The sequence below is a fragment of the Macaca mulatta genome, chromosome 1, assembly GCF_049350105.2.
Source record: "Macaca mulatta isolate MMU2019108-1 chromosome 1, T2T-MMU8v2.0, whole genome shotgun sequence".
Lineage (NCBI taxonomy): Eukaryota > Metazoa > Chordata > Mammalia > Primates > Cercopithecidae > Macaca > Macaca mulatta.
Window position 1 is genome coordinate 207,679,400 of NC_133406.1, and position 26,941 is coordinate 207,706,340.

The 26,941-nt window shown below is 51.8% G+C and overlaps 1 protein-coding gene and 1 long non-coding RNA gene across 6 annotated transcripts in view; one reads left to right on the forward strand and one right to left on the reverse strand.

Annotated features, from left to right (window-relative positions):
- Positions 1-459: 459 nt before the first annotated feature.
- TRIM62 (tripartite motif containing 62) overlaps positions 460-26,941 on the forward strand; it is a 35,570-nt gene continuing 9,088 nt past the window's right edge. The window contains exons 1-5 of one of the 3 annotated variants that reach the window (XM_077990779.1): positions 460-525; positions 1,025-1,494; positions 17,016-17,111; positions 23,003-23,259; positions 24,409-24,524. In XM_077990779.1, coding sequence (XP_077846905.1) covers positions 1,087-1,494; positions 17,016-17,111; positions 23,003-23,259; positions 24,409-24,524 — 877 coding nt within the window. In that variant the 5' untranslated portion in view covers positions 460-525; positions 1,025-1,086. 3 annotated transcript variants of the gene reach the window in all.
- The window catches only part of LOC114673130 (uncharacterized), a 39,365-nt gene continuing 25,255 nt past the window's right edge, over positions 12,832-26,941 (reverse strand). Inside the window, exons 2-6 of one of the 3 annotated variants that reach the window (XR_013404309.1) lie at positions 22,037-22,087; positions 19,685-20,215; positions 17,528-17,620; positions 16,352-16,409; positions 12,832-15,763 (exon numbers count right to left, since the gene is read on the reverse strand). This is a non-coding gene — a long non-coding RNA (uncharacterized LOC114673130). Of the gene's footprint in view, positions 15,764-16,351; positions 16,410-17,527; positions 17,621-19,684; positions 20,216-22,036; positions 22,088-23,763; positions 23,913-26,941 lie in introns of all 3 variants that reach the window. The other 2 variants (XR_013404308.1, XR_013404310.1) reach the window with 2 other exon arrangements.

The window sequence follows — 26,941 nt, forward strand, 5'->3', positions numbered from 1 at the left end:
CCCAAGCACTCCTTAAGAAAGTGAAGAGGAAATGGAACCCCAGGGCTTAGGAGTGTGAGGTCCTTGAACTTGCTCTAAGCAAGCGGGGCATTTCAAGAGTTTTATCTTTATATTTTATGCAGAAATTGTATTCCAAACATATTCTTGTTCATTTTAATACAAAATATGATTTTTTTCTACATCTTCAAATCAATGATCCAGAAAGATGCTCCTTGTTTATTTGTCGTGCTCTCAAATTAGCTGCTGTCCCTGCTCCGCCTCGCCGCGGGGACCCTAAGCGAGACCTGGATGCAGTTCCAAGTACACACCCCAAGGAACAGCTGGGGAGCTGGAGGATGGTGGGGGCGGGGCGGAGGTCAACTGGCTGGCGGCCCCTCCCCTCCCCCGCCCGCTGCGGGGGCGGAGTTGCTTGGGTCCCGCCTACGGGGGCGGGGAGGTAGCCGCGGCCACCGGCAGCTCAGATTCGGCTGGTTCCGGGTTGAGAGGCTGCGCTGGACCGAAGCGGTGGCTGCTAAGCCCGCGGGGGTAAGGGTCCGCGCTGGGCCAGGGTTTGGGGCCGGGATCCGGCAGCTGAGCGGGCCGGCACCCCTCCTCTTCTCTGCCGGTCACAGCCAATGTACGGCTCGGCCTGGCTGCCCCCTCCCCCAGGATTCCCCATCCCTAGCTTCTCGCCCTCCCCCCAAAGCCCCCACCCCGGGATTTCGACCCCTTCAAGGGATCCACCCCTCTCCGGGATCCCCTTCTCCCAGCTCCTATCCCTTAGGACTGCCCCGCCCCCTAGAACCTCCCCGCCAAGATCTCCGTCCCTCAGCCGCTCACGGCCTCCTCCCAGCGTCCATTGACTTGAGCTCCCCACTACCTCTAGACCGCACTCCCGGGCTGGCGTCCCAGGGAGTCTCAGCCGCGCACCCCTTCCTCGCGTTACCCTCCTTCCGGACAGCACCCCCTCCCTTCTCCAGTAGCTCCTACCCCTGCCTGTGCGGGCCTCGTCCCCGCGCCCAGCCCTCGGTGCTGCCTCCAACAGCGCCGCACTCTCTCAGCCGCCCCCCTGCCCCTCGGGCCCCCCTCTCTGCCGCCCCCGGCGCCATGGCGTGCAGCCTCAAGGACGAGCTGCTGTGCTCCATCTGCCTGAGCATCTACCAGGACCCGGTGAGCCTGGGCTGCGAGCACTACTTCTGCCGCCGCTGCATCACCGAGCACTGGGTGCGGCAGGAGGCGCAGGGCGCCCGCGACTGCCCCGAGTGCCGCCGCACGTTCGCCGAGCCCGCGCTGGCGCCCAGCCTCAAGCTGGCCAACATCGTGGAGCGCTACAGCGCCTTCCCGCTGGACGCCATCCTCAATGCGCGCCGCGCCGCGCGACCCTGCCAGGCGCACGACAAGGTCAAGCTCTTCTGCCTCACGGACCGCGCGCTGCTCTGCTTCTTCTGCGACGAACCCGCGCTGCACGAGCAGCACCAGGTCACCGGCATCGACGACGCCTTCGAGGAGCTGCAGGTGCGCTGCTCGGCCGGCCTGGGGCAGGGGCGGGGCCGGGCTGGAGGTGGGGTCGGGCCGGGGGTGGGGTCAGGGCTGGACTGCGGGCCAGACCCAGTCAGAATGGCCCCGGGGCGGGGCCGCCGGCAGGGTCAGGGCCCTATCAGGAGTAACACGGAGCAGGGAGGGGCGGGGCCGCCGCGGGGCGGGGCCGTGGGGGCGGGGCCTTGGGCAGTCCGTACCGGGCGGGATCTGAGACAGACCTGGAGTAGGGGCTGGTCCGTGGTTAGGAAGTCGAGGACGCGGATGGGACGGCGGAAACGAGTGACATCAGAACTGGACCAGATACTGGGCTGGGGCAGGGTTGTGAACGAAGTGGAATCAGAGCTGGGGAAAGGCAGGGCCGCTGTCAGACTGAGGGCGAGGCCGCGAAGATGGGTCTGTACTAAATCGGGTAGCTGAGCTCTGGCAGGCTGGGGGTTCTGTGGGGCCGGAGACTGGATCAGATGTGCATCAGGACTAAGGGGAGTACAGGGGCTAGAATGTGCTGGACAGGTGAGGGTGAAACTCAATAGAGGGGTATAAGATAGGGTGCCAAACTGCTTGAGAGGGCAGGTTTGAGTGCCGAGGGTTAGACCAAGACGTATGAGGGGTTAAAACTGAGATCAGCTCCAGATACTCTACAACAAGTTTAGATTTAAGCCAGAGTAGAGGCCAGATTGAGTGGGGCCAGGACTTGAAAAGTAAAGATTTGGAGAATAAGGCCCAGATGTACGGTGATTCAAGAAGGGAGGGTCTAGACCCTAGACTCTAGGAGTCTCTATGGGTTTTTGATGACCTCTTTGGCTCTGTCCCCCACATCAGGACCTCTGAAGACTAAGCGAAATGGTACATGCAGAGGGACCTGAGCATAGTTGGCAAAGAACTCTAATCGGTTCCCCTTAAGACTTCCTGTCTTCACTGACAAACTCCTACTCAACTTTTAAGGGAAGAACCCTGGTTTCTTCCAATGTCCTCTCTGTGAAGGCTTCTCCAAGCTCCACTGGTTAAAAAAATAAAAAATAAAAAATAAAAAGCATTAGAACTGCATTTCCCCAAATGCTCTCTATTAATAAGTATGGGAAATGTAGTATATTTTTTATACCCACCCCCTTGGAGAATTTTCAGTATGCATTTGCATATTAAAAGCTTAGAGAAGTCTTGTTGCAAATAAATCTATTTTACTGTGTTTAATAAAATGGTTCCCAAGCTTATTTGGGCCTGGAATTCTTTTTTCAAGCTAAATCACTGAAATCCGGCAGTCCCATGTTCCTGGCTTTGGGATACTAGTGGAGCACATAGTTCTCCAAGGCCAGAGACAGTATCTTGTTTCTCCTATCCATGGCCACAAAGCCTGGTGCAAGACCTGGTCCACAGTACACACCAAGAAAGACCAAATGAATGAATGAAAGAATGACCAACGCTGGCGTAAGCTGGACCAGACTATGGAGCATTTGGAAGCAGAAAGTTTTTGGCTCAAACATTTTATGAAAATGGAGCGGGCTAACTTGGGAGGTAATGAGCTCTCTGGCCTCGAGATACTCAAACAGAAACTAAATAACTACTTTCCCCTGTATTGTATGGGCTCCCAATCCCTTCACACACCAGTCTTTGAGTAGGCCTGCACCCAGCAGATGCCCATGGGCCTCAGGAGAAATGGCCCATGTTCACCATCGCCCCCTCCCTGTCCCTTTTATCTCGAAACTACAACTGACTCCCTTCCAGTCTAGCTGTCTGAGGATGAAGACCCCATCAGAGGGTGAGCAAGAGCCTGGGCCTCTGGGAGCCTGCACAAGGCTTGGCCCTCCACCCCCAGAGCCATCATGCTAGGCGCTGCTGCTGTCCATCTCCTTGTCTGCGGAGTCACATAAGCAGGAAGAGTTTGAAGGGACTCTGTCTGAAACCATCTGTCCAACCTCTTCATCATGTAGGAGTGGAAAGTGAGGCCTGTAAAAGTGATGTGACTTGCCCAAGGCTACACTTCCAGACAGTGAGAGAGCCAGGGCTAGAGGGCACAGCCTGACCCAGATCCCTCTTCTCTGATCTCTCCCCTCCCTGTCTGACTTTCTAGCCTCTGCTTCAGAGGCTTGGTTCTCCTGTCTGCAAACCAGGGAATCCAGATTACTGTATGTTGGGCTTCTGTACTCTATCCCATGACCTGGGGGACACAGGAGAAATTGAACATGTATTACCTACAAATACTATTGAAATGCTTCATTATTGGGTGAAAAGTAAAACAGGAGTGCCGCTTGCTTACTCTCTAGCACACTGTCCTGGGGTTGGACACACTTGAGTTCCAAACCTGCCGTGGGCACTGTGTGCCCCTTGATGAGTCACTCCATGTAAACGCTGATGCTCTGTCTGTACAATGGGGTCCAGATGCCTCCTTCCTACCAGGACTTTTGTGAGGCTGACCTGGGATTACCCTGCTATTTGAGGTTCAAAGGCACACAGTACGGGCTGGAATAACATATAGCCCACCTTTTCTCTTTCTACCTGTGAGAGCTCATGTGCCCAGCTGAGTGAATGCCCAGACTCTCCTCTCTGGCCCAAGAAGGAGGCCTTGCTTTGGTGTGTCCTCCGGGCTTGGCAATTGGGTGGCAGAGAAATCTGCCTCCCCTCTGGAGAGGATGTGCTGCTGGGTGAGATTCAAGGCACCCTCCACCCCCACCTGCCTCTCCCTCCATATGGGGAAGGCTTATTAGCTATTTATGCAGCAGAAATAAGGCTGAACCCACCCTCACATCCCCTTCTCTCCCAGCAGCTGATGGAGCTGGGGCCCTTCTCCTGCAGAATTACAGACTCAGAGCCGGCAGGGTCATGCAGATCATCTGGTGCCACGCCCACTTGACAGATGGGGAAACAAGAGAGGGAGAGGGAGGAAGGGGACTTGCCCAAGGCCTCGAAGCCAGAGGAGGCTGGGCCTGTACTCAGCCAGAGTCTCCTAACACTCTACCTAGCAGTTGGCCTGGAGCTTTTACATTTATTGTAAATCCTTGAGGCATCAGAGCAGAGAAATTAAGAGCCCTGCTTTGTACTCAGGTAATCTCAATCCTGGCTCCACCATTTACTGTGTGACTTTGGTAAGATTATTTACCATCTCTGAGCCTTGGGTCCTTCATGGATAGCATGGAAGTAATTATATTAGGATTAAACAAGATGATGTTTATAAAAGCTTAGTACCTAACAGCACTCAATAAATGACAGCTATAGTAGGTTACATCGTCCTTGGCACTGTTGACATTTGGGGCTAGATAACTGTTGTGCAGGGCCATCTTGTGTGTTATAGGAAGTCTGGCAGCATCCCTGGTCTCTACCCACTAGATGCCAGTAGCAAATTCCACCCACCTCCCAAGTTGTGACAATCAAAACCATCTCCAAGCATTGACAAATGTCTCCTAGAGTCAAAATCACCTCTAGTTGAGAAACCTGACCTAGAGAAGTCCTACTCAACTTTAAAACTTCAGGTCAAATATCACCTCCTCTGTGAAGCCTTCCCTGACCTACTAAGCACAATTGCTTTGTACTCCAGATTCCATCACAGGGGTCAGACCTGACATGCTGTGTGTCCTTGGTCACGTTACTTTGCTTCTCTAAGGCTCCTTCCCTAAGGTTCATCTATAACATAAGGATATGACATTCCTGGGAAGGATGTTGTAAGGGTTAGGAATCCTTTATCAGAAGTGCCTAGTACCGTGCCTGGCACAGTAGGTACCCCGAAACTATTTTTAAATATCTTTGTTCATTATAAAATTAACATAAGAAGCAGAGCTATATAATGTAAAAGTCCCCCCCATAATCATACCCCATGAAACATGGCAGGAATTACTATATAGTTCTAAGGATTTTTGTGTAACCTGTGTGTGTGTATGCGTGCATGCATGTGTGTATGCATGTGTGTACATGTGTGCACGTGTGTGTGCATATGCGTGTGTGTGCGTGTGTGTGTGTGTGTTGGCGTCTTCCTCCCCACCTCCACTGCTGAGTACCTGGACCACTGAGCAAAGTGGAGGGAGGGAGCCCATTTCCAAAGAGTTCAGGGCTTCTCAGCCAATATTCATTGAGCCCAGTCTGAATGCCTGGGACTGCACTAAGAGCTTTTCTTGCATTACCTCATTTAATCTTCATAGCACCCTGTGGGATGGGTACTGTTATCTATTTCTTTTACCGATGAAGTAACAAACTCAGAGGAATTAAGTGACTCATTTGGTCACCCAGCTGGTAAATGGCAGGGCCAGGATTTGAAGCCAATCTGACTAGGCCACATATCATCCCTGAGCTGCCTCTGAGGGTTGGGTAATTGTCTCCCAGCCACCCTGCTTGTCCTGTATTGACAGGGCCAGGCCATCTGTCCCAGCTGACGCCCCGAGGGCAGGTGGTTGGGACGTCATCTTGGTCAGACCAGGCGTGGCATCCGGCTCTCTGGCCATCTCAGGTTCCTAACCCCCAGAGAGGGCATCCAATTCAGTCTCAGCCGCCCCCTCCAAGCCTCATGTGACCGTTGGAGCCCTTCCCAAGGCTTCCTTCATGCCAGAGAAGACAGCAGTGGATCAGCCTTGGGCGCAAGCCCTGGCAGGCAGGGTATGGTGATCCAGTGACACCAAGACAGCCACCCAAGGAGGGAGTGGGGCTGGGGGCTAGGTTCAAATCCCGGCTCTGGTTTCTTCCAGGAGAGGGGGTGACACTCTTTTACCCAATCTGAGAAATGGAAGTAAGAACTAGCCCTCCTGCTTTATGTGGAAAGAGAGAGAAAGAGTTGCTAAATATCCAAAGAAATGACAGATTCAGAGGTACTTTATTTTGTAGCATAGAAAGGAAGGCAGCTGGGTTGTCTGTGTTCTGGGGAAGTGGCTCTGCTGTTACTTTTCCAAGGAGAGGGCAGGATTTCTCTGCCAACAGCAGCCTCTGTGAGGGCAAAGCTGGCTGGGCATGGTGGCATATGCCTGTATTCCCGGCTACTCAGCACAAAGTAAGTTATGGGGCACTTACTGTGGGCCAGGGGCTTTCTTATGGGCATTTGATCCTCACAAGGATTTTTTTCTTTCCCTACTCCCTGAGTGGGACTGAGATCAGTACCATCTCACAGATGAAGAAACTGAGACTGAGAGATTCAGTAACTTTCCCAAGATCACACTGCAAGTAGGAGGAAGAGCTGAGATTCAAACTGGTCTTTCTGACTCAGAATTCACCCTCCTTCCCAACATGCCAACTGTCCCAGGGAGCACCCAAATGGGGAGGAACCTGAGAAACCATCAAAGAGTTGACACTCTCCCCATTTTGCAGATGGGGAAACTGGCTTGCCCAGGGTTAGACCAGAGCTCAGCTCTCCTGACTGTCAGTCCAGTGTTGTTTCCTCAGTACCATTTACCTTCCTAACCTCCATCTTTGCTTGAACACTCAGAGTGGATGAGGAAGATTTGGAGGTGAGTTCTGTCTTGGATTCAGGGATTCACTTAATAATTTCTGGGCTGGGCGCAGTGGCCCACGCCTGTAATCCCAGCACTTTGGGAGGCCAAGGCAGGTGGATCACCTGAGTTTAAGATCAGCCTGGCCAACATGATGAAACCCCCATCTCTACTAAAAATACAAAAAAAAAAATTAGCTGGGCATGGTGGCATATGCCTGTATTCCCAGCTACTTGGGAGGCTGAGGCACAAGAATCACTTGAACCCGGGAGGCAGGGGTTGCCGTGAGCCGAGATCGTGCCACTACACTCCAGCCTGGGTGACAGAGCAAGACTCCATCTCAAAAAAAAATACATATACATATGTGTGTGCATATATATGTGTGTGTATATATATACACGTGTATATATATACATATATGTATATATACACACATATATACATGTATATATATACACACACACACATACACATAATTTCTTTAGCCAGTATATATGCCATGGCTACAGCGGGCCAGCCCTGTGTTGGGCCCAGGAGAGAGCTACACAAGACCTGGCCCTGTGTGGCCCCGAGAGATAGGCCCATGAACTGGTAGGTTGCTGTAACTGAGGCTTGCTCTGTTGAGCTGAATCCTAAAAGATGTGCTGAGTGCTTCAGGCCAGGGAGCAGAAAGAAAGATGTTATGGACAGAGGGAATAAAAACATGCACAGCCTGGTGCAGAGCATTCCAGGGATCGGATTCAAGGCTTTGACAAGCAGGCCCACGCCCCTTCTCTCTCCCTCCCCCAGCCTACCTCTCATTTAATTCTAACAGTAACCCTATGAGATGGATCTCATGCCCCATTTTACAAATGGAGAAACTGAGGCTCAGAAACGGTGCCTGGCTGGGCACAGTAGCTCACACCTGTAATTCCAGTACTTTGAGAGGTCAAGGCAGGAGGATTGCTTGAGTCCAGAAGTTCGAGACCAACCTGGGCAACAAGGCAAAACCCTATCTCTACAAAAAATGCAAAAAAATTAGCCGGGCATGGTTTCATGCACCTGTAGTCCCAGCTGTTCTGGAGGCTGAGGTGGGAGGATCGCCTGAGCCCAGGAGGTTGAAGCTGCAGTGAGCTGTGATCATGCCACTGCACTCCAGCCAGCCTGGGTGACAGAGTGAGACCCTGTCTCAAAAAAAAAAAAAAAAGGAAAAACAGAAACTGTGCCTAAGGGCCTGGAAAGAGAGAAAGGAGAAGAAGTGGGAGGAAGAAAGGAGGGTAAAGAATATAAATGTATTTACTGCCTCTGAATTGTATACTTAAAAATGGTTAAATGATAAGTTATATATGTATATTTTACCTCAATAATTTTTTTTTTTTTAAAAAAAAGAGGCCTGGCTCAAGCCTGTAATCCCAGCACTTTGGGAGGCCGAGGCGGGCGGATCACAAGGTCAGGAGATCGAGACCACAGTGAAACCCCGTCTCTACTAAAAATACAAAAAATTAGCCGGGCGCGGTGGCGGGCGCCTGTAGTCCCAGCTACTCAGGAGGCTGAGGCAGGAGAATGGCGGGAACCCGGGAGGCGGAGCTTGCAGTGAGCCAAGACAGCGCCACTGCACTCCAGCCTGGGCAACAGCGTGAGACTCCGTCTCAAAAAAAAAAAAAAAAAAAAAAAGAGGCCAAGCACAGTGGTTTATGCTTCTAATCCCAGCTCTTGGGAAGCCAAGGTGCGAGGAACACTTGAAGCCAGGAGCTGGGAGTTCGAGACCATCCTGAGCAACACAGAGAGACCCCATCTCTACAATAAATTTTTAAACATTATCCAGGCATGGTGCATGCCTGTAGTGCTAGGTACTTGGGGGGCTGAGGCAGGAGGATTACTTGAGCCCCAGGAGTTTGAGGCTATAGTGAGCTATGATTGCACCACTGCACTTCAGCCTAGGTGACAGAGTGAGCCCTTATCTCTAAAAAAAATTTTTTTTTAATTAGGGAAAAAAAAAAAAGAAAGAAACTGTGCCTAAGGTCAGAAAACCACTAAGTGTCCCTGAAGCTGGAACTTGAACTCAGGTTATCTGAGTGTGACCAGGGACAGGCATGGAGGTGAGCACACATTCAGGTAGTTCGTTGTAGCTGGAGGGGAGGGTGTGGCAGGAGGAGGTAAGAATGGAAAAGTGAGGCTTGACCAGCACAGGAAGGGCTTTGAATGCTTGAATGTACACACACATGCACACACATGCACACACACAAGTACGCATATACACATGCATGCGCACACAAGCTCACACACGCATATGCATGCACCCACTAAGCTTGATCTTTAACATGCTAGGAAACCAGAAACAGATGTGAGCAGGCAAGTGCAGCCCGGCCAGGTCTGTATTATGGACCAAGCACTCTGGGGCAGTGTGCCAGGGGAGCTGGTGGGAGACCCTAGAAGCAGGGAGTGGCCAGATGTTGCCAGAGATTGTGTGGCTCGGAATTGCACAGGGAGGGTCGGGGCTTGAAGATATAGAAGAATTCCAGTCTGTTGGGAGGACCAGGAGCATCCGGTTCTAGGTATAGATGAAAGACTGGGGCTGGGGTAGGAAAGAGAGAGGCAAGTTCAAGTTTGTCACGGTCAGGTTTCTGGCATCCTTGGGTCAGAGAGGGAAAGAGAGCAGTACCCAGGCATGGAGAAGAGGAGAGGCTTGAGCACCTACTGTGTGCAGCACCATGCTGGACCATGTCATAGGAGCCATCTCACTTAGCCTTCATCACAACACTGTGAAAGCTTGTGGAGGTGAGCCCTGAGCAAAAGTCATGCAGTCAGGATTTGAACACAGGCTTTTCTGATGAAGAGGCCCTGAAGCCAGAGCCGAGATGGCTTTCCACAGCTGCTTTGTCCCCCGGGCCAGAGGGAGGGATGGCCTCACAGCAGGAGAGATCTGGCCTTGGGAACATTTGAGCCCTGCCTCTCTGTGCCCCCCAACTCCTCTGTTGCCCCAGTCCTGGCTTCTTCATACCAATTAAGAGCCCCAGAGCCTCAAACTGGCATATTTGCATAACTGTGTGCTCAGGGCTGCGCAGACTCCACAGCCCCACCCTCTGAGGTGTGTCCTCCACAGTCACCTCATCCTGCCCTGCCCGCCCCCGCTCTGATGGGGCCCTGTGGAATCCAACTCTCCCAGGCTGACATTCAAGGCCTCCTCCAGTATCCACCCCTACCCTAGCTAGCCCCAACTGGCCTTTCCAGCTTGTGACTCCACCCACCTGTCACATGCCTGGCTGCAGCCATCTCCAACCACCCCCACTTCCTGCACATGTAAGGGTGGGCCCCTACCCAACCTGTTCTCCCCACCTGCAATGCCCTGGCCCATCCTGGAGACTTGAAGGAACCCTGGCCATCCATCTTCCTTTGTCCTTCCATCAGAAATAAACTCCTTCCTTGAAGCTCCCCTAGTTCTGAGTCTCAACTTTACATATAGTTACTATGATGATAATGACAACTAGTATTGATTGAGCTCACCTTGTACGTCATGTCAGTCATTTCATTCACAGAGTAAGCCTATGGAGCAGGTACTGTTAGGCCTTACTTAACAGATTTGAGGCCCGGCGCCATGGCTGATGCCTGTAATCCCAGCACTTTGGGAGGCCAAGGTAGGCGGATCACTTGAGGTCAGTTCAAGACCAGCCTGGCCAACATGGTGAAACCCTATCTCTACTAGAAATACAAACCTACAAAAATTAGCCGGGCATTGTGGCGGGCACCTATAATCCCAGCTACTCAGGAGGCTGAAGCAGGAGAATCACTTGAACCTGGGAGGCAGAGGTTGCAGTGAGCCAAGATCGCACCACTACACTCCAGCCTGGGTGACAGAGCAAGATTCTGTCTAAAAAAAAAAAAAAAAAAAAAAACCTTACTTTACAGATTTGGAAACCAAGGTGGAGGGAGGGCGCCGTGAGCACAGCCAGGTGTTGTCAGCTGTACTGGATCCTAGCAGGCCCTCCATGTTTATCCTGTTCTTCTTTGTATTTTACCTATTCAAGTTTCTTGCTCCTTCCTCCTCAACTAACTGCAAATTCTTCAAGGACCATGTATAGACCCTTCCCTGGAGCGGCCAGCACAAAGCCTGACACTCACTGGGTACTCAGAAATTTTTGCTGCATTGACTTGCATGGGAGGTAGGGAGGCCAAGAGATTTTGAACATGGATTTTTGGAGCCACTGAGAGCCTCCCCTCTGCCCTTACTAGCTGTGTGAACTTAGGCAACTGCCTAACCTCACTGACCCTCAATTTCCCCCTCTGTGAGATGGGTGCAATAAAGACACTACTAACCTTATGAATTGTTGTGAGAATTAGGTCGACAAGATGCCTGTGAAATTAAAACCCAAACCACAGCCGCCTCCAGTCCCTCTGGTCCTGCATCTTTGTGGTTACCGGGTGTCCTTCCTCAGGGTTAAGCTCTATCACTTGGGAGTTTATCAGGCTCCAGTTTCCTGTGTGACCTCTCTGCTGGAGTAAAATTTCCAGTTTGTTCTCCTCTGTCAAGCTGTGTGTGGCCGTGGGCCAGTCGGTCCCTTCCCTTGGGCCTGTGTTTCCTGTCCTGGCAATCCAAGGGGTTGGACCAGATGGTCCCTGCAGCCTCTTCCTGCTCTGGCCATCTGAGAAGGGAAGGAGGGGCCACCTGGACACAGTGAGGGATGAAAACACAAAGAAGCGACTAGGAAGCCGCATACGGGACACAGTGACCGCTCTGTCTCCCGAGCACCCAGGGTGTGCCAGGCTCTGTGCCCTGTGAGGCTGAACACTTCTTACCATTGTCTCATTTTACCCTCCCAACCCTAGGAGATATGATTATCCCCATTTTTCAGACAAGGCACTGGGGCACAGAGAGGTTAGGTGACATCCCAGGTTCACACAGCCTAATGGGTGGTAGAGCCATTTTTCTAACCGAGGAAGGAGACATGTTGGAGGGGGAGGGGTGACACAGCTCAGGCAGCCTTCTAAGTCCTGCCGTCTGGACTCTAGGGTTTAGTTTTCCTAGGTTAGATGTTCCCTCAGGCTCTGCACCTAGCCCACCCAGGGAACTCTGCCTGCTGGGGGCCTTCTCTCCCCTCCCACCCTTTCAGAGGTGAGCTCTGACCCAGCCTAGCCTCATCCCTGGGCAGGAACATCCTGAAGACTCAGCGAGGCCAGCGGTGTGTGGCCCTGTCCTAGGTACTGAGATTGTGAAAATCTCCCCTTTCCACAGTCCCTGCCCTCAAGAGCCCACAGTCTAGTAGGGGATAATTTTTTGTTTCTGTTTTTAAAGATGGAGTCTTGCTCTGTCACCCAGGCTGGAGTGTACAATCTAGTAGGGGATTTTTTTTTTTTTTTTTTTTTTAGAGACTGGGCTCTGTCGCCCAGGCTGGAGTGCAGTGGCATGATCTTGGCTCACTGCAACTTCCACCTCAGTTAAAGCGATTTTTCTCACCTCAGCCTCCCAAGTAGCCAGGATTACAGGCACCCACCACCATGCCCGGCTAATTTTTGTATTTTTAGTAGAGACGGGGTTTTGCCATGTTGGTCAGGCTGGTTTTGAACTTCTGACCTCAGGTGATCCACCTGCCTCAGCCTCCCAAAGTGTTGGGATTACAGGTGTGAGCCACTGTGCCCAGCCTAGTAGGGGAGATTGACAGGTAATCTTGCAATTAAAATGCAGTATGTGCCATCAGGATACAAGTGTGGGACACTGTGCACACAGAGTTTGAGATATGGACTCCCAGGGGAGGTGACATTTGCTCTGGGTCTTGAGAGATGTGTAAAGGCCTGGAGAGCCGTGTGAGCTGCTTAGTGTGTCTGGAGCAGTACCGTCCGCTAGAACTCTCTGGGAGAATGGGCAGTTCTGTGTCTGCACTGTCTGATACAGCAGCCCATGTGGCTGGCAAGCACTTGAAATGTGACCAGTGCAACCGAGGAACTGAATTTTCCATTTTATTTCATTTTAATTAATTGCAATTTAAATAGCCACAAGTGTCGTATTGGACAGCACACATCTGGACCAAGAGCTAGGACTGGAGAAGAAAAGGTTGGGGCCAGCAGTGAAGAGCCTTGAATGTCACCCTAAGGCTTTGTGCCTTTCTTCTCAGACAATGTGGAAATCTGCGGACTGGCACAATGGGGAGAGTGAGAGGGGAAAGCATTTATAGATCTGCCCTTTAGAACAATCACTGCAGCTGCTATGCAGGGCACTTGGAGCAGCAGGAGAGCTAGAGGCAGGGAGGAGCCTGGGGCCACAGCCCAGAAAAGAAGTGGTGAAAACTGAACCAGAGGCGGCACACAGAGAGAGGAGAGAACAAATTCCAGAGCAAACCTGGTCACTGGATTGGCCTGGAGGCGGTAGGACTCAGGATGACTCTCACTCCGAGGTTTCTGGCTGGGATGGAGTTGGGGGAGGGGGGCCCTTCACTGAGATGGGGAATATAGGGAGAGGAGCAAGTTTGGGATCTCCTAACACGATCGCAGCATTCCCCGTGATGTAAGTGTCTGTGTCCCTGACTGTCACCCCAACACATGCACACCTCGTGGCATCAGGTTTGGGACTCCTCCCTTATCCCTGTCCCCATCCCTGACACAGCACCATGCGGGGCCCAAGGTCTCGCCACATGTTTGTGGAATGGGCAAATGAGTGTTCCGATTCTCCCAGGATCCAGAAGGAAGGAGGAAGCCCGCTGTCCTTATTCCCTGACTCCGAAATCAGGGAGGAATTCGTCCAGGTTTCTCGAGTGCCCTGAGCAATGTGAGGAACTAGACTCCAAGGCAGTTTCTTAGAAATCCTGAAGAGCTGCCTGGGTGGCTGGGTCTTCTGTGGACCCACGGGGACCTCCAGGGGAAGAATTGTAGCACTCGGCCCATCTCCTCCACATCTGCCTGTCAGCCACACTGTGTCCCAGGCTGGACAGCCCAAGGCTGTCAGGGGCACCTGAGGAGCAGTCTTTCTACTCTCTTAGTCAAGCAAGATTCCTCTGCTCCAAGGAATGCATCTGCTCAAGCTGCATATGAATGTTAGGAATGACTTTCAGCTGTTAGTAACAGAGCCCTGGCTGAAGTAGCTGCAGTCAGATGGGGTGCATTTCTCTCTCATGTAAGACAAGTCTCTAGGAAAGGACTCCAGGTAGGGTGTGCTGCAGCGGGTTGCACTGGCTCCTGAGAGCTGATTGTGTGCATCTCATCCCAATGCCGAGTCCAACTACTACTTCACACTGATAACTTGAAATCCACTTGAGTGGGAGCATTCACATCATGGAAATTGGCACTGTTGGGGCTTAAAAAAAAAAAGTTTTTCTGAGACAGCCAGCTTCCTAGCATGTCACTGGGTAAACCAATGGTGTGGCAGCCCCGTAGTCATCAGGGACTCAGGCTCCTTCTTCCTTCTACTCTTCTGGTTTCAGCTTGTGACTTCAGTCTTTACAGTTGCCTCATGGCCTAAGATGGCTGCCAGAGTTCCAACCATTGCATCTGCATGGGCTCTCAAAAAGAGCAGCTTATTTTTTTCTATCTTACCCCCATTTCCATGGCTGGCTCTTCCTCATCCTTCTGCTGTCACCTCCTCAGAGAAGCCTTCCCTGGCCACCCTACCTAAAGTCCCCTTCATCTCACACTGCTTTATTTTCTCTGGAGGACACACCATATTGGTAACCTCACTCCGTTATTATTTTCCTTGTTTGTTGTCTGTCGTCCCCACTAGACTAGTCTCTGTGGTCAAGGACTGTGTCTGTCTTGTCCTTTGCCATATCCCAGTGCCTCAACAGTGCCTGGTACATAATAGTTGCCCAAGAAATATTTGTTAAGTGAATGATCAATAGTATTCAAAGATAATTTTGTTTTCTGCATTCTTCCATCAGCATGTCATCATGAACATTTTCCCACGTTGCTGCCTAGTCTGTAAAATTAATTGAACTAGACATTTACCGAGGCCCTCCCTGGTCTGACAAGCTGAATGAGTGGGAGGGAGGTGGATGTGAACAGGTAAGTCAGCCTTCCTGGCACTGCTCACAGCCCAGGCTGCCTGGGGAACTCAGAGGCCATTTCCAGGAATTCTATTCATGCAGCAAGCATCCTTGAGTCCCGTCTCAGTGCCAGGCTGCTGCTGGGTGCGAGGTATATGGAGAGGGAGCAATAGGAGCCGACCTGGAGGACTCATGGGCCAATACGGGACGGAGGAGAGACAGACAGGAAAACAACTGGCGATAATACAATGGGCGAGATTCTCAATGCCTGCAGACAGCTGGACCCTGTGCTGGGCAGCACTCACCTCCACACCCCTTTTATCACTTGACGAATAATCACTGAGTCCCTGGGCATAAGGCAGGGAACAAGCCAGACAAGATTCCTACTACTCTCATGAAACTCACATTCTAGTGAGGAGACAGGCAGTAAAGACACAGTCAAATACATTCAGACAGCAGAAGGTGCAAGGAAGACCGTGAATCCAGATGCGTGACAGGGTATGAGGAGGTGCCAGTGTACGTGGGGTCGTCAGGCAAGACTCTTCAAGGAGGTAGAAGCTGAGTTAAGTGAATGGTACAAAGGAGTCACCATGAGAAACTCTTGAGAGTGGAGGCCACCAGCCAGAGGGAATAGTCCTAGGGCATAGGTTGAAGGTTGGAATGAGCTCAAGATGGTAGAGGCACAGGAGGAAGGCCACTGGCTGGTTGGGAGTAACGGGGGAAGGTGTTGGAGACAGAGGTGGGATCAGAAGGTGCCCCAAACTCAGCAATCGAGATGAATAGTATTTAATGCAGTGTTTCTTAAATCAAAATAAATGCAAAAAACCCATGATGAACAAAATTCAACATTTCAAACAAGGCCAGGATCACTAACAGTGCTCTGCTGAGCCACACTGGAACCTGCGACAAAGGAAAAATCAGTGATGCTGATCATGCTTTTATTTAAAATTCTGATATCTTGTGTGTCGTGGATTTGTTGTTAGTCATCGCAGGAGTCATCATGGTAGAAAACGTGTCACCAGGCATCAAGATCATGGTCTCCACAACCAGGCTGCCCGGGTTCCCATTCCTTCTTTACCGTTACATGCTTATCTGTAGGCTGTGGGGCCAGTTTCTTGACCTCTCTATATCTTTTTCTCCATCAGAAGATGGAGATAATAATCGTGCCTCCCTTAGGGTTACTGAGAGGCCCAAGTGAATTAATACAAGCAAAGAGCTAAGAACAGCGCCCAGCCCACTGTAGCCTTCAGAGAATGTTGGCAGCTAGTCTGTAGCATTGGACTGGTGCAGCTTTGGTTCCTTAGAGCAGCAGTCCTCAACCTTTTTAGCACCAGGGACCAGCTTCATGGAAGACAATTTTTCCACAAACCGTGGGTGGTGGGGGTAGGGTGATGGTTTTGGGATGATTCAAGCACATTACATTTATTGTGCACTTTATTTCTACTATTATTTCATTGTAATATATAATGAAATAATTACACAACTCACCATGATGTAGAATCAGTGGGAGCCCTGAGCTTGTTTTTCCGCAGCTAGACAGTCCCATCTGGGGGTGACAGGAGACAGTGAGTGATCATCAGGCATTAGATTCTCATAAGGAGCAGGCAACCTAGATCCCTCCCATGTGCAGTTCACACTCCTATGAGAATCTAATGCTACCACTGATCCGACAGCAGGTGGAGTCAGGTGGTAATGCCAGCGATGGGGAGCGGCTGTAAATACAGATGAAGGTTTGCCCCTCCCCACCACCACCCAGCTCCTGCTGTGCAGCCAGGTTCCTAACAAGCTGCCGACCGATACCCATCTGTGGTCTGGGGGTTGGAGACCCCTGCCTTAATTCTAAGCGGGGATCCAGGGCCAAGTGTGGGGAGCCGGAGAGTGTGTATGTGGAGGTTGATTGTCACAGAAGCCTCTAGGTTAGCCAGAGAGGAGGAGGCTGTTGCAAAGATGCGGGTGAAAGATAGGGACGGATTCTGGAGGTATTTAGGAGACAGACTCTACAGGACTTGCTGGTGGTTGAACTGTGACGGGAGGCAAGGGTTGGAGGTGGGGACAGAGGCCAGGCTAACCCTCAGCGCCTGGCAGTGGTCAGGGATGAAAGCCTGGGCCAGGCGCGGCCCCCGCCCCCATCCCAGCCGTGTGTGTGTTTCAGAGGGAGCTGAAGGAACAACTTCAGGCCCTTCAAGACAGCGAGCGGGAGCACACTGAGGCGCTGCAGCTGCTCAAGCGACAACTGGCGGAGACCAAGGTGAGCCTGGCCCGGGCGCAGGGGCGGGACCGACAGAGATGAGGGCAGGGATTCGAGGGGTGGGGCTAGCTGGGGAAGAGGGGCGGGGCCTCAGGTGTGCCCGGAAACCGGGCTTCAAGGAGCCAAACCTGGAGTGAGAACGGTCAGGGTGGGGAAGATGGTGGGGCGTCCGTGAAGTTAAATGGGGTGGGACCCACCCCATCGTGACTGGCGGTAAGGATTTGGGCTGGTCCCTGGGTTAAGGATGGGGCCATTTCTCCCTTGCCACTTTGGGTGGAAGTTGAGGCGGGTTCAGGGATCCGCGGAAACCTCCCCCGCTTCGCGGCCCCGGCGTCCTGAAGGGCTGGGGAATGTGCTCAGTCTCTTTTTCCTCTCCCCTTATTAAAAACGCCCAACCCTGGTGTGGTGACACGCACTTGTAGTCCCAGCCTCTTCAGAGGCCAAGACGAGATGATGGCTTGAGCCCAGGAGTTTGAGACCAGCCTGGTCAATACAGAAAGATGTCTTCTCTACAAAAATAAAATAAAATAAAATAAAATAATAATAATAATAATAATAATAATAATAATTGAATATAGCTAGGTGTGGTGGCACATGCCTGTAGTCCCAGCTACTCTGGAGACTCAGACAGATGGGAGGATCGCCTGAGTCCAGGAGTTTGAGGTTGCAGTAGGCCATGATCATGCCACTGCACTCCAGCCTGGATGACAGAGTGATACCCTGTCTCTACAATGAATGAATGGATGAATAAGCCTATTGCCTAGGAGTCAATCCTGAGCATGTCCCCTCGAAGCCCTCCAGAGGTGGCCCAGCCCTGGTATCATCTCCCCTTAAGCTCAGGCTATGGGATATGGACTCTGAAAGGTAGGGCCAAACTCTGCAGTCTCTGGCTACCATGGTTTGGGAAATAAACAAACAAACAAACAAACAAATCTTTCCACTGACCTGAGAAGGACATGGGTTCTGATCCCACCACTAACTCACTGTGTGACTTTGGGTAAACTGCATGCTTTTCTGGACCCCCAGCCTTCCCATCTGTCCAGTGGGGACTGCCAGGGTCAGTCCAGCACTCTGGGACTGGAAGGGCCGGGTGGAGTCCCCACTGTACAGTGACTCTGTGTCATGAGGCCTGGGGTGATTTCAGGCTGACCCTGCTCTGTCAGCAGAAGCTGCAGCAGAGCCTTAGGAATGCACCGGGCCTCTGGAGGTCATCCTGGGGCCTGGAGACACTGTTGGAAACCCAGATTTGTGCCCCAGCTTGGCCACCAACCCACTGTGGGGTCTCAAGAAGGTCATGACAAACAATTCTTCACAGAACATTCCAGAGTGCCTCTGGGCAGGACCTTCAGTGGGCAACAGGCAATAAACAGTCACAGGATGCTGGCCTCATTGCTTCTCACAGCCTCAGTTTCCCCATCTGTCTGGTGATTCTGTACCTCTCGGATGATGAGAAGCAAATGGAAGCCTCTCTCTGGACGAGAGGGGAGTATTATGGTCTGTTCCTTCTCCCCAGCAGCACTTTCTTCTCTTCTCTCCATGCCCCATCCCCTCTTTGTTTTTCTCCACTGACCTCTTCCTCCCCCGCTTTCCTGTCCATCTGTCTGCCTCTGGGGGGTCCTGTGGGGCCACGTCCCCCTCCAGTTCCCCCAGCCCCACTTCCTGTCTGGACTGGGGTGTTTATACAAGAAATGCCTATGGATGCTTTGGAGGTCATATTTCACCTGGTGCCTGACTCGGCTTTCCTGCTGTGCCTGCCCCTCCAATGGCCTGGCCTGAGGGCCTATCTGATCTCCCTCCTCAGACCCTGTGTTTTCCTTGGTGGCGCCCTGGCAGGGTGATGCATTCTTGGCAGGGTGTTTTTCTGAAAGGGCCCCAGTGCCTCCAGGCCCCAGGGTGCTCCAAAGGATGTTGTGGGTTGGGGTGGGGGCTGTTTCCTCAGCCACGGAGCTGAAAGGAGGGGGTTGGGGAAAGGGTGACTCTGCCCTAGAAAGAACTAGAATAAATGGGGTACACCAGTTGAGCAGAACTTTTCTCTTTGCTGAGAATCGTGTTCCCCTTCATTATCCTGCCAACCCACAGAATGTCACCTCCATGAGAGCAGGATTCCCCAAAACCTAGCACAGTGTCTGGCACACAATAAGTAGTTATAAAAAAAACGTGAGTGAAAAGAAAAAAAAATCGGCTGGGTGTGGTGGCTCATGCCTGTAATCCCAGCACTTTGGGAGGCCAAGGCGGGCAGATCACCTGAGTTCAGAAGTTCAAGACCAGCCTGGCCAACACGGTGAAATCCCGTCTCTACTAAAAATACAAAAATTAGCTGAGCGTGGTGGTGGGTGCCTGTAATCCCAGCTACTGTAGAGGCTGAGGCAGGAGAATCGCTTGAATCCAGGAGGTGGAGGTTGCAGTGAGCCAATATCGAGCCACTGCACTCCAGCCTGGGCGACAAGAGCGAGACTCCATCTCAAAACAAACAAATAAACAAACAGGAAAGAAAAAAAATCGTCCCAGGTAGGAACTGTTATCTCAATTTTATCAGTGAGGAAACTGAGGCACAGAGAGGTTGAGTGACCAACCTGAAGTCCCACAGCCAGTAAATGGCAACTTGGGAGTTTACCATCCAGTCCTGTCAGAGTCCAGTGCATATTCCAGCTGGGATGTCTCCTGGGGTATCCTGGAAGAGCTATGGCTTTGTGGTCAGCAAGCTGGGTGGGTCAGTAGGACTCATTGGGAATGTACTTGGGGCTCCAGGGGTGGCTGTCACTCTGATGTTCCACTGCTGGCTGCCCTGTCCCTGCCTTCCTCCCTTTCCCTCCCATCCTCTCTCGTCCTTGAGACATTGAAACTCCAGCCTGGAAAAAAGATGGAGCCTGCACCCAGCTCTGTGGAGCAATCTTGGACAAGACTCTTCCCTGCTTCCCTCCTTCACCCCTCAAGCAGTTCCTGATTGCCAGCCTTGTACCAGGCCCTGGGATGGGCACAGGGGTGCAGAGCCAAAGTAGATGTCAGTCCTACCCAGCGGGAGCTTACTCACTAGCCAGGAAGACAGAAAATGTGGGACAATGTATTAAGACTGTTGACAGAAGGCTCTGGGAACATCCAAGTGCCTGAAAGAGAGGAAAGTTATCTCTGAGGAGGTCACTTTCAAGCTAGGTCTTGCAGGATGAGTAGGAGTTTGCCAGTTGAATACAGGGTTTGGGTAGGGTCATTCTAGGCAGGTGCAGTTGCAATGCAGTGGCACTAGGGAGGTAAGCTAGGGTTAAATTGAGAAGGTCCTTGAATGCCAGACTGAAGAGTCTGGCATTTTACTGCACGTCAAGGAGCTAAGGAAGGCTTCTAAACTCAGGATCATCTGTGATCCAGTTGGCACTTTAGAAGGATTACTCTGACAGTGAGTTTGCTGGCAAAGACAAGAGTTGACTTGTAGACCAAGTGAGTTGGAAAGACCTGTGGGACCCCAGGGGGATGTGTTGGGGAGACCATTGGAAAAATGGGTGTGGCACTCAGGAGACAGGCAAGGCCATCCATACGGACTTGGGAACCATCCTTAAAGCAGTTCGAGTTGAAAATGAGGGCAGGTAGGCTGGGTGCGGTGGCTCAAGCCTGTAATCCCAGCACTTTGGGAGGCCGAGACGGGCGGATCACGAGGTCAGGAGATCGAGACCATCCTGGCTAACACAGTGAAACCCCGTCTCTACTAAAAAAATATAAAAATCTAGCCGGGCGAGGTGGTGGGCGCCTGTAGTCTCAGCTACTCGGGAGGCTGAGGCAGGAGAATGGCGTGAACCCGGGAGGCAGAGCTTGCAGTGAGCTGAGATCCGGCCACTGCACTCCAGCCTGGGCGACAGAGCAAGACTCCGTCTCAAAAAAAAAAAAAAAAAAAAAGAAAATGAGGGCAGGTGTAGAGGGTGAGGATGGAAGGCGCTGACCTGGATGAGCCCCGAGGAACATGGGAGGCAGAGAGGCAGCAGTCACAGAGATGGGAGGCAAAGCAGAACTTTCAACTAGGAGAGGGTGGCCAGTGGGCTAAGTGCTGCTGCAGAGTGGTCTAGGAGGAGCCAGAGGAGCAGCTGTGGAGTCTGGGCGCCTGTGGAGGGCAGCTCCAGGCAGGGCAGGGATGCCGGACCCCATCTTCCCCATTGGCAACATGCCGCTGCAGAGGCCTCCACCCTCCCCGGGTGAGGGGGCTCAGGAAGGCCACAGCAGCCTGGCTGTGCATCCCCAGCCTCTCCTCCGCCCCCCTTTGTCTGCCTGACATTCTGGGTGGGCATGCGCAGCGAGGCTGGCCCGCCGCCAGCAGTTCTTCCTGCAGGCCAGCAGCCGCGCATCGGGGAGGGAACAGGCCCTAATTGAGCCTTTGTGGAGCCTCCCACAGAGCCCTGGGCACTGAACACAGTGGGGTTTCTGACTCCATGAACTCACAGCCAGAATCCCACAAAGTAAAATTGCAGAGGCAGGCCCCACATGCTGCTGCAGCCTGGCCGCACTTCTGTAGCCCGTGTCGTCCTGACGCTAAGCCCTTCCTCAGGCGGCTCCCTCTGCCTGTTCCCCCCACCCACAACTGACATCCTGCCCATCCCTCAGGGCCCAGCTCAGAAGCTGGCTCTCAATGAAGACTTCCAGGAAACGCTTATTAGAATTGCACTCTTCAATAACCAGGCTCTTTCTCTGCGCCATGGGGTGTGTCACATACCACCTCCTCATTTCATCTTCACCACAATCCTACAATGCAGGTTTTGTTACCCCTTTCACAGATAAGAAAACTAAGGTTCATAGCTCTTAGGCAACTGACGTTGCCACAGCTAGAGACCCAGAGCTAGAATCCTTATGCGGGCTGTCGGGCACCAAACCTGTGCCCTTCACTTCTTCACCCTTCCTGAGCCTCACAGTGCCCGCGGGGGCAGAGAAAACTGAAAGCTCATGCTTACCTCCCTGATCCTGTCCACAGACACCAGTTCTCGTTCCTTTGCCAGAGGGTCCTAGAGGTAACGGGACACAGCGAGTAACCACCGAGGTTTTCTCAGCACGTTGCAATTTACAAAGCTCTTTGATGTATGTGATCTCCTTGTCATCTTTCCTTGAGCCCTCTGAATGAGCCCCATGAATGATTTTTTTAAAATAAAGACTTCAGCTGGGCGCAATGGCTCACGCCCGTAATCCCAGCACTTTGGGAGGCCAAGATGGGCACATCACCTAAGGTCAGGCGTTTGAGACCAGCCTGGCCAACATGGTGAAACCCCATCTCTACTAAAAATACAAAAATTATCCAGGCATAGTGGCGGACTCCTGTAATCCCAGCTACTAGGGAGGCTGAGGCTGGAGAATCGCCTGAACCCAGGAGGCAGAGGTTGCAGTGAGCCGAGATCACACCATTGCACTCCAGCCTGGGTGACAAGAGCAAAACTCCATCTCAAAAAAATAATAATAATAAAAGTAAAAAAATAATAATAAAGACTTCACTATGTCCCTGAGAGAATATCTTCACCCTGCCCCCTAGCCCTCACTCCAGCTCCCTCATCCCTCCTACCCCCAAGCCAGAAACCTGGGCATTATCCCCAGCTCCTTTCTCTTCTGTACCCCTCTAGCCAACACAGCAGAGTCAAAGAGGCTGCCCTCTAGATGTTTCTCAAACCGTGTTCCTCACCATTGCTGCTGCTCCTCTAGTTCAAGCCTCATTTTCTCACCTGGGCCATTTCATTAGCTATTTAATGGACCACATAGAACATGCCCATCCTTTCCTACCACCATGCCTTTGCATGTGACATTCCCCCCACTACGTGTGCCCTTTCCCACCCTTTCCTCTCTACGTGTCAAGGCTCTCAATTTCCTCCTCTCACCCAGAGATCACTCCATCTGCTCCCCCAGCCATAACCCCTGACGACTGTCCCCCACAGTCTTCCACCAAGAGCCTGCGGACCACTATCGGTGAGGCCTTCGAGCGGCTGCACCGGCTGCTGCGCGAGCGCCAGAAGGCCATGCTGGAGGAGCTGGAGGCAGACACGGCCCGCACGCTGACTGACATCGAGCAGAAAGTCCAGCGCTACAGCCAGCAGCTGCGCAAGGTGCAGGAGGGAGCCCAGATCCTGCAGGAGCGGCTGGCCGAAACCGACCGGCACACCTTCCTGGCCGGGGTGGCCTCACTGTCCGAGCGGTAAGTGCCACCTGCCAGGGGCCCTCCCCGGCTGACCGTCCCCTCCTCAACCCATGCTGGGCAATGGGAGTGGAGGCAGGTGGGATCCTTAGCAGAGAATTCTTTCATTCAAATCTTCATCAAACATTTATGGGACGTCTGCTATGGGTAGGAGCATGAAGCCTTGAGTATGAAGCCAATGAGGCTTGAACTAGAGGAGCAGCAGCAATGGTGAGGGACACAGTTTGAAAACCATCTAGAGGGCAGCCACTTTGACCCTGCTGTGTTGGCTCTAGGGGTGCAGGAGAGAAAGGATCTGGGAATAAAGACTTCATGTGTTTACATTATTATATATGTAATATATTCTGTACACATTATAGATAGTAGGTAACATTTAATAGTGTTTACAATCATATAATATAAATATATTAGATATTATTTTATTTATGATAATGTTGGCATTACATGATATTATATAAAGGCTTTATATACTGTAACCCTCTCAGTCCCTTTGAAAGTAGTTACCACTGTCATCATCATTTCATGCATGTAGAAACTGAGGCTCCTGCTGGGTGCGGTGGCTCATGCCTGTAATCCCAGCACTTTGGGAGGCCGAGGTGGGTGGATCAGGAGTTCAGGACCAGCCTGACCAACATGGTGAAACCCCGTCTCTACTAAAAAAAAAATACAAAAATTAGCCGGGTGTGGTGGCGGGCGCCTGTAGTCCCAGCTACTCAGGAGGCTGAGGCAGGAGAATTTCTTGAACCCAGGATTCAAGCCTAGGTCTCTGTGACCCTAAAGCTTCCCTTAGTAGTAGTAACACTTAGTCATTGGTTTGTCGGTGATCAACGCTGATTGCTAAGATTATGAATTTGGCGTTGATCATGAGCCAAGCACTGTGCTGAGCATCTGTATATGTTATGCCACGTAATTCTCGCAAAAAGCCTAGAAGGCTGATGCTAGCATAGCACCCATTTTAAAGATGAGAAGACTGAGGGAATGGTTAGAGAGGCCAGAAGCAGCACAAGCAGGCACTTGAATCTGAGTCCCACAGACTTCTCACTCATGATCACGTCCTATGCCAGCTGCCCTGAAGGTGGCTGCAGGGCCCCTGGCATTGGGGCAGGAATCTAGTCCCTGGTGCAGCCTCCTTTCCTGCTCTCCTTCCAGGCTCAAGGGAAAAATCCATGAGACCAACCTCACGTATGAAGACTTCCCGACTTCCAAGTACACAGGCCCCCTGCAGTACACCATCTGGAAGTCCTTGTTCCAGGACATCCACCCAGGTAAGGCGTGGGTTATCATGGTCCCAGCGCAGCCCAGCCCTCTGTCCTAAACACAGCATGGGGCAGTTGTGTTTACCTCCCTGATCTTGTCCATGAGCAGAGTGCCTTGCGGAGCACCTAGTGTGTTCTGGGACCTGTCCTGGGCACCTGCACAATCACTCAGCTCAGTGAACCTTCGTAAAACTCCATGAGATGGCCGGGCGTGGTGGCTCACGCCTGTAATCCCAGCACTTTGGGAGGCTGAGGTAGGTGGATCATGAGGTCAGGAGTTTGAGACCAGCCTGGTCAACATGGTGAAACCCTGTCTCTACTAAAAATATAAAAATTAGCTGGGTGTGGTGGCACACACCTGTAATCCCAGCTACTCGAAAGGCTGAGGCAGGAGAATTGCTTGAATCCAGGAGGCAGAGGGTGCAGTGAGCTGAGATTAAGCCACTGCACTCCAGCCTGGGCAACAGAGCAAGACTCCATCTCGGAAAAAAAAGGGAAAAAAAACAAACAAACCATGAGGTAGGTTCCATTAGCAAACCCATTCTCCAGATGAAATGACTGAGGCCTGGACACTTCATAGGCTCCTTCTATACAGTGGGGTATATAACAGTTCACACCAGGAACTGTTCTAGGTGCTGGAGACACCACAGTGAGCAAAACAGGTAAAAATCCCTGCCCTCACACATCTTACATCCTAGGGTGTGAGAGAGAAAGTGGACAAAAGTAATTCAGGAAAATACAGAGCAATTAGATACTGACAAATAAATAAGGAAGGGGGCTGGGAAAGGTGAGACAGGATGCAGATTTTAGACAGGTGGTCCAGGAACCAGCGTGCACCGAGAAGGCGGCATTAGAGTCAAGGGCTGAAGGAGAGTGAGCCACGTAGGTATCTGGAGGAAGAGTGTTCCTGGCCTGGGAACAGCAAGTGCAAAGGCCCTGAGGCAGGAGCACATCTCACTCTCACCAGTCTCACTCTGTTTCCAAGGCAGGAAGAGCAAGGAGGCTAATGTGGCTGGAGGGAGAAGAGTGAGAAGGAGGGTGGAGGTGAAGAGATTGAGAAGGTAGCAGTGGCCAGACCACAAGAGTCTGTAGGTCATTGTGAGAACTTTGGATTTTATGCTGAGTGAGATGAGAGCCAGTGGAGGGCTTGGAGCAGTGAAGTGACGTGAGCTGGTTTAAGTTTTTTAAGGATCCCTCTGGCTAGTGGGTTGAGAATAGACTGAAGCGGGTGAAGGATGGGGGCTGGGAAATGGGTTAGGAGACCACTGGGTAATCCAGGCAAGAGGTGATGTGGGTGTGAAGCAGGGTGATTGTAGTGGAGGGGGTGGTAAGGGGTAGGATTTAGGACATATTTTGTAGGGACAACCAACAGGATTTGCTAGTGGATTAGCAAATCCAGGCGTGAAAGAAAGAAGACAAGGGAGATAGCAATTATTTCAGCCAAAGTGACTAAAAGGATGAAGTTGTAAGCCTGTAAGGTTGGTGATGCCAATTAGATATCTCAGTGCTGATGTTGAAAATGCAGTAGGGATGACAAGCCAGCAATACAAGAGGAAGGTCAGCACTGGCATCATTAGCATATGGACAGCATTTAATGAGCCTGGACAAGATCACCTAGGAAGTGGGGGTAGATAGAAAAGACAGAGTGCTGCCCTAACATCAGGAGCCCCGGGACACTCCTAGAAGTCAGGGACAGGAGGGGCACCCAGCCAAGGAGACCTAGAAGGAGTAGTCGGAGGGATAGGAGGGCAACCCAGGTATGTCCTCGAAGCCTGGAGGAAGGAAGCGTTTCCAGGAGAGAGTGGCTAATGGTGACAAAGGCTGCTGAGCCAAGCGTGGGAGAACTCAGAACAGACTATTCTCCAGGTTTAGCAACAAGGAAGTCATTGGTGGCCTTGATGAGAGCTGGCTGGGTGGAGCAATAGGGGCCAAAGCCTGGTTGGAGCTGGTCCAAGAGAGGTGGAGGCAATGCTTTAAAGGAGTTTTACTCAAGCGAAGGAGAGAGAATGCAGTAGTGCTGTTTTTTATGATAGAAGAAATACAGCATATCGGTGAGATTATTAGAAAGATCCAGTAGAGGGGACAGAATTAAGGATGTAGGAGAGGGAGTTGCAGGAGTGACAGCCTTGACTGCTGCCCAGCCTTGACTGCGATCTGCTGCATGGCTGAGAGCCAGCTTCTGCTGGGAGCCCAGACAGTTCATCTCCAAGAGCCCAGAGAAAGTAGAATAAGTGGGCACCAAAGCCCCACTGTAGCTGGGACTACAGGCACCTACCACCACGCCCAGCTAATTTTTATATTTTTTGTAGAGACGGGGTTTCACCATGTTGGCCAGGGTGGTCTTGAACTCCTGACCTTGTGATCTGCCCACCTTGGCCTCCCAAAGTGTTGGGATTACAGGCGTGAGCCACCGCACCTGGCCTCAA